At 36.9% G+C, this 18,419-nt stretch overlaps 1 protein-coding gene, 1 long non-coding RNA gene and 1 pseudogene across 3 annotated transcripts in view; 1 reads left to right on the top strand and 2 right to left on the bottom strand.

Moving 5' to 3' along the window:
- Window positions 1-3: 3 nt before the first annotated feature.
- On the bottom strand, window positions 4-4,609 carry LOC113076199 (tectonin beta-propeller repeat-containing protein 2-like; annotated as a pseudogene).
- A 2,209-nt stretch (window positions 4,610-6,818) lies between these two features.
- Window positions 6,819-18,419, top strand: part of LOC113076197 (receptor-type tyrosine-protein phosphatase epsilon-like) — a 15,045-nt gene continuing 3,444 nt past the window's right edge. Inside the window, exons 1-14 of the mRNA XM_026248861.1 lie at window positions 6,819-6,951; window positions 11,061-11,236; window positions 13,128-13,199; window positions 13,495-13,591; window positions 14,615-14,688; window positions 14,859-14,992; window positions 15,104-15,194; window positions 15,358-15,434; window positions 16,102-16,138; window positions 16,280-16,377; window positions 16,541-16,660; window positions 16,885-17,048; window positions 18,044-18,179; window positions 18,264-18,413. Of these exons, the coding sequence (XP_026104646.1) occupies window positions 13,130-13,199; window positions 13,495-13,591; window positions 14,615-14,688; window positions 14,859-14,992; window positions 15,104-15,194; window positions 15,358-15,434; window positions 16,102-16,138; window positions 16,280-16,377; window positions 16,541-16,660; window positions 16,885-17,048; window positions 18,044-18,179; window positions 18,264-18,413 (1,248 nt within the window). The 5' untranslated portion in view covers window positions 6,819-6,951; window positions 11,061-11,236; window positions 13,128-13,129. The remainder of the gene's footprint in view (window positions 6,952-11,060; window positions 11,237-13,127; window positions 13,200-13,494; window positions 13,592-14,614; window positions 14,689-14,858; window positions 14,993-15,103; window positions 15,195-15,357; window positions 15,435-16,101; window positions 16,139-16,279; window positions 16,378-16,540; window positions 16,661-16,884; window positions 17,049-18,043; window positions 18,180-18,263; window positions 18,414-18,419) is intronic.
- The window catches only part of LOC113076198 (uncharacterized), a 5,848-nt gene continuing 5,615 nt past the window's right edge, over window positions 18,187-18,419 (bottom strand). Inside the window, exon 3 of one of the 2 annotated variants that reach the window (XR_003281130.1) lies at window positions 18,187-18,305. This is a non-coding gene — a long non-coding RNA (uncharacterized LOC113076198). The other variant, XR_003281131.1, reaches the window with a different exon arrangement.

Here is an 18,419-nt window from a genome sequence, read left to right as displayed (position 1 = left end):
CTCGGGTTCCGGGGAGTAACCTAGCGGCCTTATGGGATCATAAGATAAATCCAAATGAAAGTCTCCATGTAAACTCTGATTAAAATGTTCCTCTGAATCCTTTAGGGTGTCTTTGTTCTCCTTCACATATCCTTCATGATGTCTTGCTCCTCAGCTGCCTGCATGTATGAGAAGGTACATTCCAGCAGCATGTCCACGTCAGGCGTAGCTGCAATTTGCTCGTTTTCTGCAAACACGTTTTCACTGTACACCTGACACTCCATGTCTTGTAGTGACAGTGATGTAGGGCAAGGCAGAAGGGTCTCTGCTGTTTGCTTAAGTGGATCCTGACGAGGCTCTTCGCTCTGTAAGGGTTCGGGTGGGCTCAGAAAGGGAAAGGCATCAGAATTGTGGGATTCCCCACAGACAGAACCGTCCTGGTCCGGTGAGCCGGCACTCTGCAGGTCGGGCTGCTGCACAGGAGGCTGGTGGTGGTCTGAAGGAGGCTCGCTCATGGGTGTGTTTAGAACGTCACTGCTTGCACCTTCCTGGCTGAAAGCGCTCTCTGACCAGCTGTTGCGCTCGTTGACACGATTCCACTATCTGCAAGTATGTATGGAGAACATCAGTGAATGGAATATAATCAAATTTACACACCATATCATGTGATACTGATCTGCTTACCATGCCGTCTTCTCTTGCCTTTCTTCTCAGCTTGATGGCCTTGACCACCAGCTCCTGCTGGAAGTCTTCTTGGGTGATGGTGCGTATCGGCTGGAGGAGAGCTCTGAGGCCTCTGTGGTGGAAAACATGCCCTGCGTGCTCTCCCATGAGGTGATGGAGCTGCTGCGGCTGCGGGACTCCATTGTACCCAAACTGGCCATCTGCTGCTCCAAGTTCTCTTCCACCTCCAGAGCCTCTACACATGACTGAATTCCTCAGAATTCTGCTCCTCACGAACCTCCTCGGACTCCTCAACCCCATCATGCACCTCCTCTGAGTTAGGACTGGCTTGAGTCTCCTGCTCTGTAATAATGGGCATGGTCCTGATTGGCTGAGCCATTTCAACAGAACCATTAGGAGGCAGCAAAATCGTGGGTGTGGAAAGAGGAGATGTAAAACGGTAGGAGTGGTCTAATACTGAGAGAGAGAAAAAAAAACATAAGAAAGATATGTATGTGAGATACAATGGCCCTAAAAGGAATGTGGACACTCAAGCAATAATACTTAATAATGCATTTCTAGCTAAATGTATGTATGTATATATATATGTATATATATATATATATATATATATATATATATATATATATATATATTATATATATATATATATATATATATATATAAAAATAAAACAAAAGTTTGTTGACACTTGTCAAAGGTTTTTACTGTGAGATTTTTGGGGCTACTGGTTGCAGCCAACCTTCCCTTTTTGTAAGAAAGTTCTACTTTTATTTTATACCCCCCAAAATCTTTTTTTTTCTTTTCTCACATTCTACTTAAGTCAATGGGGACCAGCAACTGTTTGGTGTTCCCAGTTCTTGAAAATACCTTCTTCAGTGTTCATCAGGAGAAAGAAATTCATACAGGTTTGGAACAACTTCAGAGTGGAGTAAATGACGACAGAATATTCATTTTTGGGTGAACTAGCCTTTTAAATTGATCAAAAGACATTTATTATGTTACAGGATGTTCCTATTTCAGATAAATGCAGTGTATTCAGATAATAATAAGAAATGTTTCTTATGTATCAGCATATTAGAATAATTTATAAATTACAGTTTAAAATACAAATGTGAAGTAAATAAAATATGTAATGATATTTTCAAAATAACATTATTTTGTTTTATTTTTAATCAAATAAATGCAGTAATTTAATACCAATTGACCCTAAATGTAAAAGCAGTAAATTAAAAACACTGCAATTTTTAAACTACCAAGGGCAAAAGATGCTTTTTCTCATCCCTTAATATCTGAGTACTGCTGATGGAGCAAAGTGCATGACTAAAACAACATCAGTACTGCAACTCACAGTTGGAAACCAATCCCTCAGGGCAATTTGAGATCCGCAAAATGTCCCGATCTCCTTTCAGAATGAAGATTTCATTCTCAGTGCATGACACAGACACAATATCTCCACTGCTTTCCAATCCCCCAATGATGACCTTAATGAGCAAATGAAATGCGTGAGAAAAACAGCACAAATTAAGTTTGCATTGGAAACATTTTTATTGTATATAATTAAGATTGAAGGCGTGCATTCTTACTTGATTGGTAGAGTCCACAACATAAACACTATATTCGTTCCAGCTGAGGACCCAGCCCTCCTTCAAGAAGCAGCTGACCATTCCCAACTGTCTTTCTGAAGGTCTGTAGCCAGCAACGGGGCCTGAACGAGGGAACAGCTCAAACTGAGGTATATCCTGATTAAAAAGTGGCTTGAGGACATGGGTCTCCCCGACACGTCCCCGCACATCCGTCCTCCACAGACGCAACCCTGGCCTGGCTGCATAAACCACCAGATCGCTCTGCTTGCACAGAGCTGGCTGGAAGCAGGCACCAAACTTGCCATTGCTGTAAAAAGAAAGCCAGATATCAAGAATTCAGCAAACACTCAGTGCTGCAATCCTGCCAATAATAGACATACTTTCAGGTGAAGATGGACTGAGGGTTTTGTACCTTTTACGTGGTTTAGTGCCCAGCTGATGATGCGACTGCTCTTGGGTGTAGAAGAGCGTCGAGCGCTGATGGGAAAGAAACCAGAAGTACTTTCTGACTATATTCCAACTGAACTATTGCTGAAGGCTCTTCAAAGAGGACCACTGGATTACACACTCCCTAAAAGACCAATGTGCGCACAAACACACACACATATTCAGCCGTTAAGACAGTAAAACAAAATCAGATTTCAGACAGACAGAACTATTCTACTGCAAATATCTGAAATACACCCAACTGACTGCTTATAAAAGTCTTACTTGATCCAAGTCCACAGCAGAATAGACCACCCTCCCTTTATCATCACCAGAGAAGAGCTTCATGCCATTAGCACTCCATGCTAATGCAGTAATTGTGCTTTTGTGCAAGCCAACAACATCAAACCTTCTCAGCTGTAATAGGACAACAAAAATGAGACGTCCATTGACTAATAAGATTTATTAATCAATAATCAGATTAATCAGATTATCAATTTTTTTTGTAGGGACACAAGAAACTGGCTTCTTTGTACATACAAACCTGAATTAATGTTAAAAGCTAAATAAAATAAATGCTTGATCGTTTATCTTCTAATTACACAGATGGATAGTAAAAATGTTATAAAAAATAACAAATAAAAATGTTTAAAAATGATATAGTCAATACAGTTTATATTGAGTTTAATTATACCTAATCACTTATTTAATGATACTCTTGCATCTTGAAAGCTGTAAACAGAGACGAATTTGTACCTGTTTATTTCTACCAGGCAATGGCGACACAAGCTGAAAGAAAGCAACCCGGCCTGATGCAGTCCCGACAGCCACAAGATCATCGAAACAGCTCAACAATTTCACTGCAGTAATGGCCTCAGATTTGCCCTATTAAAACAGATTATAAAAGATATATTGTATAAAACACTACCTAACCAGATGAGATCAGCAGTGAGTGCTGCCAAAGAGTGAGGAAGCACTAAGCAGACTTACCTCTAAATTGTATTTGTTCATTTGGCTTACTCTCCTGCAGTACAGGTACAGCATGCCGATGCTGCTGCCAATGGCTATATAATCATTGTTGCTGTCCAGTGCAGTCAAGTAGACCAGGACCGAACGGAAACCTTTCTGGACTTTAGCAGGGATGGCATTGAGAAGGTAGTAGAGAGGGCAGAACTCCCTCAAGGGCAGCGGTGCAGGATGGGTGGCCATGGTCATGGATCTGTGCTTCCACTGATGATGAAATCTAAAAAAAGCCAATTTCAAAAGTCTATTTCCAAGTACAAGATTATAAAAGCTAATGTTTCTGATCATAATATAAAAGGTATTATGAAGCTTTATTCTTTTTACTGCTTAACGTAATCACGTGGTGTACAGTCAAAAATACATCTAGTCATTGATCTTTCTAATACAACGCGTTGACACTTTAAATATCAATCGCATCCAAACATCTGAATAGTTAAGTAAACTAAATAGTGAACAAACACCAAAAAGCTAATATTAACAAGCTTAACCACGCCTCAAATTCGCAACATAAGAGAGCATCTTCTCCCATTTTGCAACATTACAAAGGTCTCATGGTGTTAAACAAGCTAATGCAGGACGGTACGCGTCCAACTGATTTATCTGTGGCATAAATACTTTGAAAAAATATCTAAATACCAATAACAAAAGAACGGTCGTTTACAATTTGCCGTAAGAGACGTGCATGTTTCATAGTTAGCGAACTCTACGCGATAAACCACCGGAGCTTTTTAGTTTCCACAAAACTTACCACCGGGAAACGTTCACATTGATTATGAACAGTGAACGTTTTTATAGTTTAGATGAGGGCGAACTGTTGACATTTCTGCTGCTTTGACAGATAACGTTCGCTCTTGTTGACAAGCTCGTGTTTTTCTTCGTTCTGTTTTGGGTTGAAACAGAAAATGAACGCCAGCGACACCTACAGCAGCGGAAGTGGAACTCACGTCGCCTGCTTCACTTCCTTCTCAGAATCAGAATCAGAAGAACTTTATCAAGTATGTTACACACACAAGGGGCTTGTATGATGCTTGGAGTTATTGTGTTTGTGTTTAACAATGATAACGTCTGCTTGAAGATATTTAATAAACAAACAAACTCTGTGAAATGTATTTATATCAAACCGTTTGGAACTTGGTGTTTTAAACCAACATAGGTCTACACTTCTCATTTCTGCAAAATGAGAAGGAAATTATGCACAGCTGATAAAATTATAGCCTATCATTATTGTATGGAATGACAACACTTGAATCACCATTATTACAAAGGGCAAAGGTCAGTCTGTATTTCATTAACTCAGACAGGCTATGCACTCAAATTTAATAGACCATATCCTCTGCTTCAGTTATTTATCTCTTTCTTCTTGAGCATTCATACAAAATGTTATCTATTACAACTGTTTGGGCTAAGGATCTTAATGAGGATGTGCATGTTTTACTTTCGGATCAGGTATGGAGCATGTTTAAATTGTCTTCTAAAAACCCTAATCACCAAATGATTCATTGGAAATTGCTGCATAGGGTTTACTTGACTTCTTCTCCTAAGTGTAATCTTTGTTTGCAAAAATCTTTAGGCATGTTTTTGCATTTTTTTGGTAGTGCCCCTCTCTCACACCTTTTTGGACTAAACTCTAACAGGACCTATCATATTTGTTGAGTACTGAGATATGTGTGACTCCACGCCATTTTTTCATGAATGACTATTGGCACCTTACATTGTCCTTGTCCAATAAAGATGTTTAATGTTAGCTGCTCTCACGGCAGCAAAAGAATTGCTAGTCAATCGTTGGACTTTATCTCAATGAAACTCTCAACTTCTCATATACTGTACATGGATCTTATTTGAAAATTGTAAATGTATGGCATTCAGCTTTTAATGTTGTGATAGCTTTTCTAAATGTTTAAAATCTTTGTAAAAAATTATTTTATTGTTATTATTATTTAAAGTTTTCCAGGGTGGGGTTGGGTTCTACATTTGCAGATTTGTTATAAGTTTTATATTACAATTTCCAGAACAAAATTCAATAAACAGATGTTAACAAAATAACTTATATATATATATAATAATTAATAGGCCATAGAAAAAGACAACCATGGATCTGAAATGGAACAAACAGTAACATTCACCAATAACAAAAGTCTGTTGAATGGACTGTTGACCGGCATTATTATAATGCATAGAGCAAAGCATCTTTTAACTGAGCCTGCTGGTCAAATACATAACAGGAAGACATGATCAATACCTTTTTCAATCAGTATTTAGTCATAGCATGATCATGTATTCTACTAGGCTAGAGCATAATGTTGTATGCCTAATAAAATATAAGAAAATGTTTATCAATGATCAATATATTGATTTCATGGACACTGGATAATGCCAAATCTGGCTTACATTCAACAACTCTGGCTTTATTTTCTTCTTCCTCACAGACTTGTGTCAAGCAGCAATAAGCATTAAGTAGATCTCTGGGGTCTGGCCAATCAAAAGAAAATTCAAAATTGCTTCTGTTTGGCTTAGTTGAATTTGGTCAGCCAGAGAAAGAAAATAGTTGGCTGAGATCTGGATTGGTTAAACAGTCAGAGATTGCTGGCCTAGTACTGTTGTCCGCTATGGACAACAGTCGTGGCCTAATGGTTTGAGAATTTGACTCCTAACCCTAATGTTGTGGGTTTGAGTCTTGGGCTGCCAATACCATGACTGAGGTGCCTTTGAGCAGGGCACTAAACCCCCAACTGCTGCAGCATAAATAAAACGTGTGCGCGTTTGAAATTTGGATCGGGTTAAAGCAGAATTAACTTCAAATACTAAAATATAATCTCCACCCTAACTTCAGGTCTGATATATATATATATATATATATATATATATATATATATATATATATATATATATATATATATATATATATATATATATATATATATAATTTTTTATTTTATTTTAAAATGTACTATTCATGTCTTTTGCCCCCAATAATTATTATGTCGGGCCAGCATCTACAATAATAACATTATTTGCAATGTCCCATATCCAGAGGACATATAGATGTGATGACTGACTGGGGAAAATGTTTCCACCATAAATGAGGGTGACGCACGGAGGGCGCATCATCATCATCATCTCACGGCAGGCACCGGCGCGCGTAGACTAGTGAGGAGGGATCATCACAGGCACTATCTGCACAGCATCCTCAACAACACTCAGCACTGAGCACTGGATTTTACCGACACTTTACATGAACCTGGACATCACACTGGTAATACTGCAATTATTACTTTGCAAAATAGAGTCCATTTATCATTTGCATTGTTTTTCACCTGTAAAAGGAAATATGTTTTGCGACGGTCTCAGTCACGTTCGTGATAATGAGTTCGAAATAATTCATTCTCACAGCATCGCCCATTTTGTCGTTTACGTAAATTTACGTAAACAAGAGATTTCGTTAACCTGTTTACGTTTTATGTATTTGTGTTTACTCTACATGCGTTTTTTTCTGTAGGTAGTAATCGTACGATTTGTTTATAAGGAACACGAGTCAGTGGGTTGCGTTTCAAAATCTATTGAGCTGCCTGTCTAGACAGCATTTTACGTGCAGCAGTATTTTTCAGCTGTCTTGTATCGCACCTATGTTGCCCAAAAATGTTGCACATGCCTAAGCTGCTCAAAAATGTTGTAGCTCTTACACATATATATATTAACCCTTAAATGGTTTCTGTAGTCTATACTAAGGGATACGTAAAGAATTGAGTAAAAATGTTGAAAGGAGGTTTCTAAAAATTATCGGGCCACGTTACTAATATAGTATGCAATAAAACATGTAACATTTACCACATTGATCTGAAAGTAATATGGCAACATCATTACATTTTATTTTCATATTATAAAACTTAAAAATAAAAACAATATTTCGAAGAACAACATAAAACATAGGCGTCCTAATATACAGGAATTTGTCAGAATCCTAATTCTATGTTTTATTTTAATTATTTTATGTTCCTGCACTTTTAAGGGTTAAACAGGGAGGAAGCATAGTGTTATTGCATTATTAGATCAACATCCTGTATTTATATGAATGACATATAGATGAAAAGAGTTGACTGACCTTTTCGTCACTTGAGTTATTCCTTTATGGAACATAAACAGTTGCGTAAGGCAATTCTCATGAGTCTGTTTGTGTGGATGTGATGTTTGGAAAAAGAGGACGATAGATTTTGCCCTGAGGGTGAAGCAGAGAGTGATGCCATTTGTATACTCATCTCCATTCTTGCCAAAAAATACTTTAGAGCCATTGTAAAAGATGTTTAGATGTGAAAACGCATAAATGAACAGATTGTATTAAATTCAAAATATTATTTAATATTCCAGAATCAGCCAGATTCCATTAAGATACTTAGTCTAAGGATATTAAGTCTAAGGTCAAGTAGAAATAGTATACAACTAGACTTTTTATAATGCACTCTTTGTCTTTTAAACTGTACTTTTACTCCAGAACCCAGATTTTCTATTATCATGTGAACCACTGCACTACATATACTAAAGCAAACAAAATACCTTCATAATCAAATATTATGTCAAATGTATTAACAGTACTACAAACATCACAAACTCAACAAAAACAAATATAACTTTTTTTTACATATATATTTTTTTCTCAGCGTTTAAAAAAAAACTGCAATAAATGTAGCAGAATTGTTGATTTAAACACCATACCACATTCATTTTACACTCAAGAGCCTATCAAAATAGACCTAGAATCCATTTTCAGCTGGGAATGACTGTGATCTACAGGCTATATTAAACCACACATCCACTAGAGTAATAGTTTCCCAAAATCCGGATTATTCATTGATAACCATTTTTGCAAACATCTTAAGTCACAAATCTTTCCATCCCTTCTCTTACATTTGAATATTTTCCAGCTTTTAGCCTTTTTATCTCTCAGAGATTAAAGCAAAGCTGTTTTAAGTCTCAAAAACATTCCATAGAAAGCGCACTGTGTACTTGAATCCTGTCATAGCGATAAATAAAAAAAAAAATGGATTTAGGAAAATGGATTTTAATAATATTAGCATAACTCATAGATGCATTCTCCTGAAGTTTATGCAGTATGTAAAACAATGGTCTGATATGACCTTGTTTCTGGTAGAGAGAGAGAGAGAGCACAGCCGGCAGGATTAAAGCAACATGCGCTTAAATGGAGATTAATTTCATAATTACTTGTGCACAGCACTCTAATCTGAAAGCTTAAGATGTTGGTAAACTCTCTGGTTTTAAGACCCTCGTAGCTGACAAGGCCAAGAGGTCAGTATAAATGAAATGGCAGATTTTAATGACTGTTCTTTTTCCATAATGTGAACTCAGGTAGCAGATATTTCACAAGAACCAAATGCCTCCGACCTTTTCCACTAAAGTGATTATGTTTCAGGTCTCTCATCGATTTTATCTTATTATAGGACATTCGATTGCATGTGAGTAATGTGAAGTTGTTACTAATCATTTTGCTTCTAGAAATTCAGCTAAGATTATGGATTTTCGGTCTATATCGTTTTAGGAGTTATCCATTACTGATGTGGTAAACCACATTTGTGAAGGTTAAGTGAATTTTAGATAGATAATTTATAGACTATATGCACATAAGAAATTAACAGAAGTACAAGCATGGAAGAGGCTTTTTACGATGCACCATTTGCATTTGTTCTGCATTACATGCATCTTGAAAATAAACGCTGGTAGTCACGTTCTTGCATAGAGGTCAGTTATAGTGCAGAGTCAGCCTTCTGTGTGCTGGTCAGCATCTCTCCATGCACAGCTAACACCTCCATCCAATCTGTTTCCTGTGTTTGAAGAGACTACATGGTTACTTGGACCTACGTTAATGCTTACACTGCAATCATTTTTGCTCAAGAGAATTTATTAATTTGATGTCATGAAAGAAAACACTTTGATGTCCAGAATGTGCTTTGAATGCGCTGGTGACACAAAAATTAAACACTGAGAGGTTCTGGCTGTAGTTTTGAAAATTTTAACACTATTCGAGTAGGATGTTATTTTTGGATTGTCTTGAAAAGCAAAAAGTCTTAATGCACTATAAGCAACAATCAGTAAAAGGGAGGCAACATCCTGGCTATAGATCTAAAGCCCCCCGATTAACAGAGGAAGTCTATTGGATTTGAAAGCTAAAATCTCTTCCTGTTTTGTACTCAAAGGCCCTCTTAGAGACTGCATCTCTGAGAGACAGAAAAGTGTGTTTTGTTTTCCTCTGCAAATGAGTGGGAAAATGCGTGTCTGAGATTTATGTAAAATACATACATACATAATACTAACAAAGAAAAATAGTGGCTGGATTATATAAATGTCACAGGCACTTCCTCCTGTCTTAATTCATCAGTGGTGCTCTCTTCTCACAATGTTCTTTATTCAAACCATTAAGCACCAACAATATGCATTCAATTTCCATATGAAAGATCTGCAGAGCGCAGCAACATGCATTTCTCAAGGTCACAGCATGTATTGACAGTCAGATCAGGTTTTACTGCTTGAGATGCTGCTTGTTCCTTGTAGAGTGTCAGTATGTTGTTTCTTCTTTTGGGGGAGTGTTTCATTTGGTGTTGTTTGCATGATTTTTTTTTCATGAGAATTCGTCATGAAGGCCATTGACTCATACATTAACAACAACTTCCAGACGGCCAGTCTGTGTTGACTGAGCTGTGCAATCCACAGTCAGCTCAAAGGAAGATCATGAAAAATAAAGAATGGTTGTATATTTTAAATAAATAAGGGTTTCATGATATGCACATATTCTGTTTAGCTAAATGAAAATGTATGCCCATCCAGAAATGAGTTAAAGTCAAATTAATAGTAAAGTGGACAGTAACCAGATATACTAAATTAACCTTAATTTAATGTATACGCATATGGCTAGACACCGTCATTATTCACATTAATGGTATGTAAAAAATAATGTTGCTGTTAGAGCCTGAGTAACTGTCACTTGATTTTGATTGACAATGTTCTTGATTTGATTCGCATTCATGTGATCCGGTCAGGGCCCTGAGATGACCAAAACCTAACCAAACCCAGTTTTACAAAGTATATTATGACCAGGGTTGTTGCTAAAATTTGCATCAAATTTGCATGCATGCTCTACTTCCGAAAGACAGTTTTCCAACAGGAGTAGATCTTCTCAAACTGATTTCTGGGGGAAAAATCAACTGGCACAGTTCTAAAGGAGAGATTTAAAATCTTTTTGATTCTCTCTCTTTCCACAACCCCCTCTGCCACTGTCTGTCCTACACATTTTATGAGGTTTTTAAAAAAGAAGACAATTCTCTCTCCTAATGTATCCTTATTCCTTGTTCTTTGCAGGCAGTGGCTATCTAAGGATAGCCCACTCCAAGAGGACAATGAAAAAACCTGCTCTCATATATTATTGAAGGACAGAAGTGCCTTCACAGAAATCATGACTCCTGGAGACCTTCTGGAAAAGTATAAAAATTAATGTCTCCTCTCTTTAAATCTATGGACTGAGAAGTTGCCTCAAAGTGAGACATATTTCACATTTGTGAGTATGCTTGTGTGTAAAGCTGCATTAATCCTTCAAGTTTTCTTTTCTAATCTCTATAGACAAGAGTTCATAAATTTTTAGTGGCAGGTAGATTTTCTATTTCAGTTTTTGAAAGGATTAATATATGAAATCTCTCTTTGGTGGCATTGAAAAAGTTACAGGGGATCAATCACATATCTGGCTATGTGACAGGTTTTCTACATTGGGTGATTTGCTGGACATCTACAGTATATATGCAGTTGTCTTATTACCACTCACTTATAAACCAAACCACATTCATTTCTAATTGCATATTTTAATTATTAATTTAAAGGGTTAGTTCACCCAAAAATCAAAATGATGTCATTCATAACTCACCCTCATGTCGTTCCAAACCTGTGAGACCTCCGTTCATTTTCGGAACACAGTTTAAGATATTTCAGATTTAGTCCGAGAGCTCTCAGTCCCTCCATTGAAACTGTGTGTACGGTATACTGTCCATGTCCAGAAAGGTAAGAAAAACCTTATCAAAGTAGTCCATGTGACATCAAAGGGTCAGTTAGAATTTGTTCCAATTATTCTTATAGGCTGAAATTATTCCAAAAATAGCAAAAACTATGACTTTATTCATCACTGTCTTCCCTTCCAGGTCTGTTGTGAGATTTAAAAACACAGCAGTTTAGTGATATCCGGTTCGTGAACGAATCACTCGATGTAACCGGATCTTCTTGAACCAGTTCACCAAATCGAACTGAATCGTTTGAAACAGTTCGCGTCTCCAATAAGCTTTAATCCACAAATGTTCACTTTTTTTTAATGTGGCTGACACTCCCTCTGAGTTAAAACAAACCAATATCCCGGAGTAATTCATTTACTCAAACAGTACACTGACTGAACTGATTTTTGGCTGAACAAACCCTTTAAGTGAAAATACACTTGAACAGCTGACCCTTTATACAAATTTCACATGATCAATGTCATAAATTTGATAATTGTCCTAAAAATAATGTAAAATATGAAATACTTCTTATTCTTTCAACATTATTATTTAAATTACGTTTTCAAATCACGTTGTCTTTTGTACCCCACTGTATTTAATATTAAGTTTATTATATACTGAACATCACATAGCAATGATCATTGTTGGGCTGAATTTACACACAATACCTTTTTAGATATAAAAGTGCAATTATATCTGGAGAAGAATGTCTTGTCCTACTTTTCTCAGTTGCTGCTGGTTGTGTGCTGTAGATGGTACCATATCTCCAGAGGCCACAACTCTCTGAACCATTAATTGAAATTAATTTTAGATTTGATCATGTAGAGGGAAGATTCTTACTGAATGGCATGAGAAAAAGATTGATGGATTTAATATAGGTTAATTGAAACTCTTGTGAAGCCTTTGCACATTTGCTGAATTTTGTACTGCATTATAAATTCTTAAAACGATACTTCACCCAAAAATGGAAACTCTGTCTTTATTTACTCCCCCTGATGTCATTCCAAACCTTCGTTCTTCTTCTGTATTTTTGATGAAATCCGAGAGCTTTCTGACCCTGCATTGACAGCAATGTAATTAAAACGTTAGCAAGGACGTTGGTAAACCAGTCAATGTGATACTTTTTGTGCACAAAGAAAATAAAAATAACTTAATTCAACAATACTTCTCCTTCAGATCACCCATTATGGAGAGTGCATTTCTCTGCACGTAAACAATCATCAGCAGCATCACACACATGCATTGTTTACATGCAGAGGTAATATCGATAATGGTGAAAGACGTGAGAAGATGGAAAATGCAGATTTTCAAATAAAGTTAGTTGTCAGTTATTTACTCTTTTACCAGGACACTCAAATAGTTGTTTGTTGTTTTTTCTTCTTATGTGCAGCCATGATGGTCCTGTTTCTAGTTTCAGCAGCTCTCATTTCAAACAGTTCCTCTCATGGAAACCTGACAACAGGTATATCATGTCCAGATATATGTTTTTAACTTAAAATGATTCAGAAACATGTCGACACGCAATCTGTACCCAGAACTTTAATTTCCATAGAATTGGAATGTCTGGAATTGGAACGGTTCACATTTTAAAATATGATATGCCAAATTGACTGAAGTTATATCCAGTTTGATCAAGTTTACGTTCAGAATTCCATGCATTTTCATTCTTGAATAAAGCCTGCATATTCCATCTGGGCCTGCTGAAAAGCCTGTTGAGAATCTTACTTCTCACTTCCATTATCTTTCTCTTTGTTCAGAGTCTCCAGCGCCTCAAGGCTCACATGTCCTAGCCTCAGGCCTCGTCACCTCTCTCCTGCTTGTCATCTTTCTTCTTCTCATCGCCTACATTCTGAGGTAAGATAACACACATACCCCAAAAACATTCCATTCTAAATAACACATTATACATTATATGCAGAGCTACAATTAAATATATATGAGAGAACAGCCCTTCTCTTGGCCCCCACTGTACTCAGCTCTATGTTTTATAGGTCTGGCTTACAGTGTTGCCAACTGCTATGATTCCATTCCTTTATTAAACCTCTTAGGCCCACTAGGCCTGTACAAATATCTATTGATAGGGATTGAACTTCCTATGAAAATTTTATATATATTAATATTAATATTGCTACATGAAAATTGTGTAATTTGTCCAGGCCAGAATTTATTTATTAATATAAAATTACACATTTATTTATCCAAAGCTTCCATTATTATCATAACATCAACTCAGCAGTTTCAATGATAATCATACCTTTAATAGATTCTCTTTCTCTAGGGCTCCTCCACATGTTTTTTGTAGTACCTACAAAAATTGACACCCCTCACCGTTCCTACCTGCAGAACTAACACTTGTTCCCCTCTAGTGTTCTTCTGTAGTTGTAAGTGAAGTGCAAATGACCTTAGTTTCAAACTAATTATGTATAAATATATATATTTATCAAAATATTGAGAAAATCACTTTTAAAGTTGTCCAAATTAAGTTCTTAGCAATGCATATTACTAATCAAAAATTAGGTTTTGATATTTTTACGGTAGGAAATTTTCTAAATATCTTCATGGAACATGATCTTTACTTAATATCCAAATAATTTTTTACATAAAAGACATTTTTTATAGTTTTGATCTATTTTTGTCTATTGCTTAAAATATACCCAGCGACTTAAGACTGGTTTTGGGGTCCAGGGTCACAAATGTGAAAGCAGTTGTGTTTGTGGGTCAGTGAGTAATTTTTCTCTCAGCTGCTCTGAGGAATAACTAAACAAATCTCCCATGAGAAACAAATTTTGATTTTGGTGTGTATTGAGAACTTTGTCATTTTTTTACTTTTTGTTTTGTTCTATCTCTCTGTAAATGTCTCACCTCAAAATCTCTCAGGTTTAGAGAGCAAAGGAAGGATCTTGTCGTCTCGGTTGACAAAAAGTTGCCAAATGGCTTTTCGGAAGATCAAGGTACGTTTTTATTTGTCAATTTTTTTGCTGCCATCTTGTCTATTTGTACCAAGCCTACATTTTCAGAACAAATCTTTTAGAATTTGGCATCTGCTTGAGATATAAAACAGGAACTGGAGAAGAATGACTCTCTTTCAGCCTGTGTGTTTTTCTTCTTCTCTCTCTGTCAGAACAAACGTTAGTGCTCCTCCCCAGATCACCCTCTCCATCAAAGCGTTATTTCCCCATCCCTCAGGACTCCCTGGAGGAAGAGTTTCGCCTACGCATGGCAGATGATGGCAAACTGTTCAGAGAGGAATTTAATGTAAAAGCTTAGACACACACAAACTTTATAATTCTCTGCATGCACACTTACTCCATTTTGTTTTCTTATACTCACATAATGTTTCTTTCTTCTGCTGCTTCTATTTTAAAGTCTTTGCCTTGCGGTTTTGGCTGTGGTACCTTTGAAGCAGCGAGCAGGGATGAGAACAGAGAAAAGAACAGATATCCCAATATTCTGCCCTGTAAGTGTTCCACACACTTGCAAACTTTCCAACCTTCCCAAACTTTGGAAGAGCTTGTTTTGTGTCATTTAGGTTTAGTATAATTTTGTAATCGTGATTGTTAGAATTTGAAAGGAGGAAATTGGTCTCTAGAGTTTAATAAAAATAATCATTTCGTTCTCAGATGACCACTCAAGAGTGCTGCTTTCACACATAGATGGATATATGGGCTCTGATTACATAAATGCCTCTTTTATAGACGTGAGTACTTTCTCCATGCTTTTGAAAAATAAAAAAAAAGTAGGAATTAAAGTGATAGAAGTTCATACAAAAATGGAAATTCTGGCATTAATTACTCAATCTCATGTCTTTCAAAAACCGTAAGACCTTCATTCATCTTCAGAACATCAATGAAGATATTTTTGATGAAATCTGATAGCTTTCTGACTCTGCATAGACAGCAGTGCAACTGCCACATTCAAGGCCCAGAAACGTAGGAAGGACATATGTGACTATTCTTTCAATTTTTGTTTTCTTTGTACACAAAAATATTCTCGTATCTTCATAAAATTACGGTTGAACCACTGATGTCACAAGGAATATTTTAATTATGTCCTTGCTACCTTTGTGGGCCTTGAACTTGGTAGTTACATTACAAGGTCAGAAAGCTCTCGGATTTCCTCAAAAATATCTTAATTTGTGTTCTGAGGATGAACGAAGGTCATGGTTTGGAATGACATGAGGGTGACAACATTTTTGGGTGAATTATCCCTTTAATTCCTGTGATCTAATACAGTATGCATGTTTATATGACTTTAATACTTCATAAATAATACATTGCATAATGCCTATAAAGCCTTTTATCTTGACATTGCAGATGAATGTACTTTGCTGAATCTCATGATCGTTTCATTGATTTTTCCTATAGGGCTACAGAGAAAAAAACAAATTTATTGCAGCTCAAGGTATGCACCAATATTTTCCCTCTTCCCATTTGTAATAAACATTTAGAAGCTAATTGAATCAATCAAAAGCAAACATGTTCACCTCAAATGACCTTTCATTCATCTATGTTTAGATTTCCAAGATGTTTGTCTTATTTTCAGGCCCAAAACCAGAGACAGTGGGAGATTTCTGGAGGATGGTTTGGGAGCAGAAATCTGCTACTATAGTCATGTTGACCAACACAAGAGAGAGAAAAGAGGTAAGAGGAGACGTCACAATTTATTTAGAGTTTAACATCTAAATAGTTGCAGAAAGTTATAAAAAGGGGGACAATATAAAAAAAGAAATTCAAAACACTACTAATAAGTTGCAGTAATCAAGTATTTGGTTAAATATGTGTGATGTCTGTGTGTGAAATGCAGGAAAAGTGCTATCAGTACTGGCCTGAGCAGGGCTGCTGGATCTATGGCTGTGTGAGGGTGGCAGTGGAAGATGTCACAGTGCTGGTGGACTACACAATAAGGAAGTTCTGTGTGCAGCATGTGAGTGGTCATTTCCCTTAGAAACATTACATCATCAGTAATCAAATGTTCTGCATAATATACTGACATACCAGTACAACTATTCTCTTGACAGGCCTGTAATTTAGTTACTTAGTAATTTATTGTCATTTTTACACCCTTGTGTAATCAGCCAGGCAGTATTTGCTCATATAATTTAAATATATATGTTTTTTTGACTTATGCAAGCTGGTGTGATTTTGCAGCATGCTGCTGATGGCTGCAGACCTCCGAGGTTGGTCACTCAGCTGCATTTCACTAGCTGGCCTGATTTTGGTGTACCCCTTACCCCTATTGGCATGCTTAAGTTCCTCAAGAAAGTCAAGACTGTCAACCCTGCCCATGCTGGACCAATTATAGTGCACTGTAGGTAAGACTGCAGGCTATTCTTAAAATATATTCACCTACAGACTAAGGGGTCATTCACAGAGAATGCGTATTTCCATTCCACAGTGCTACTTGTCCATTGTTTTTCTATATACTGTAAATACATTAGATGGACGCGTTTAATTATTTTTGTCTTTTGCAACATCCTGCACATGACTCAATCTGAGTCATTAGACATCTTCAAGAATCGAAAAATAAAATACATCTCTTCCATCAAGCACTTATAGCATGTGTATCATTGCTCTTTTGTTGATCTTGATTGCTTCCATTGTCAATTGTGATTGCTTACATTGTCCTAATTTTTAAGTCGCTTTGAATAAAAACTGCTAAATGACTACGACACAGTTTTAAATGTAAAAAAAAAAGGTGTCTTGAGATCTTTTGTTTTCCCCATTCACTGCCCGCATTTCCCTTGTTTCAGAGCAAAAACATGTTTTGTGTGAATGGCCCCTATGAAAATGAATGTACAGTATATAACAGAAATGTTCTACATACAACAGTCTAATAGATCTATAGGGATGCACTTGTGCATGCTAATGAGTTATGTGCTATTTTATTGGGTGAAACATTTGAAATCATGAACATTTCAACCACAACAAACAGTCTGAAATGCAAAGTATGCAGAAACAACCACCAACGCAGATGTCTTGAGGCTCAGCTGTTAAACGCCCCCCTCATGTGGGATTGTTAACACCTCAGCCAGAACCACAGACTTTCCTACATGTTAAAGTGTGAATAGTCGCTTATTGCAGTGAAATGGCCAACTCCAACTTTTCCTGGTATGCTGTATGGTAAAAACCTGCAACATTCACAGCATTGTGAATGTTAATATCAAATTGATCCCATGTTCGAGTGGACTGAGATAATTATCTAGCCCAGAATAGTAATTCAATGTTCAAATAGTAAAATGAAAACCCAGCAGTTTTTACTACGTTATCTCATACTTCACATCTCACGACTCATTATCTTTCTGTGTAGTGCTGGGGTTGGCAGGACTGGGACGTTCATTGTGATTGACGCGATGATGGATATGATGCACGCTGAAGCAAGGGTGGACGTGTTTGGCTTTGTGTCCAGGATAAGAAAGCAGCGCTGTCAGCTCATTCAAACAGACGTAAAGGACTTTGTGCAGTCCTTCTTCTGTATTGGACTCATTTCAGCAGTGACTGGCCACTGATTTCTTCTCTCTCGCCCACAGATGCAGTATTCATTCATTTATCAGGCACTTTTAGAGCATTACCTGTATGGTGACACAGAGTTAGACATTGCTTCTTTGGAAGGCCACCTCCACAAACTCCACAACACACACACACAGATGGACCGAGTGGGTCTGGAGGAAGAATTCAGAGTAAGA

Source organism: Carassius auratus, unplaced genomic scaffold (genome assembly GCF_003368295.1).
Source record: "Carassius auratus strain Wakin unplaced genomic scaffold, ASM336829v1 scaf_tig00019290, whole genome shotgun sequence".
Taxonomy (NCBI): Eukaryota; Metazoa; Chordata; class Actinopteri; order Cypriniformes; family Cyprinidae; genus Carassius; species Carassius auratus.
The sequence above is the reverse complement of the archived record's forward strand: the minus strand, read 5'-3'. Positions and strand labels throughout refer to the sequence as shown.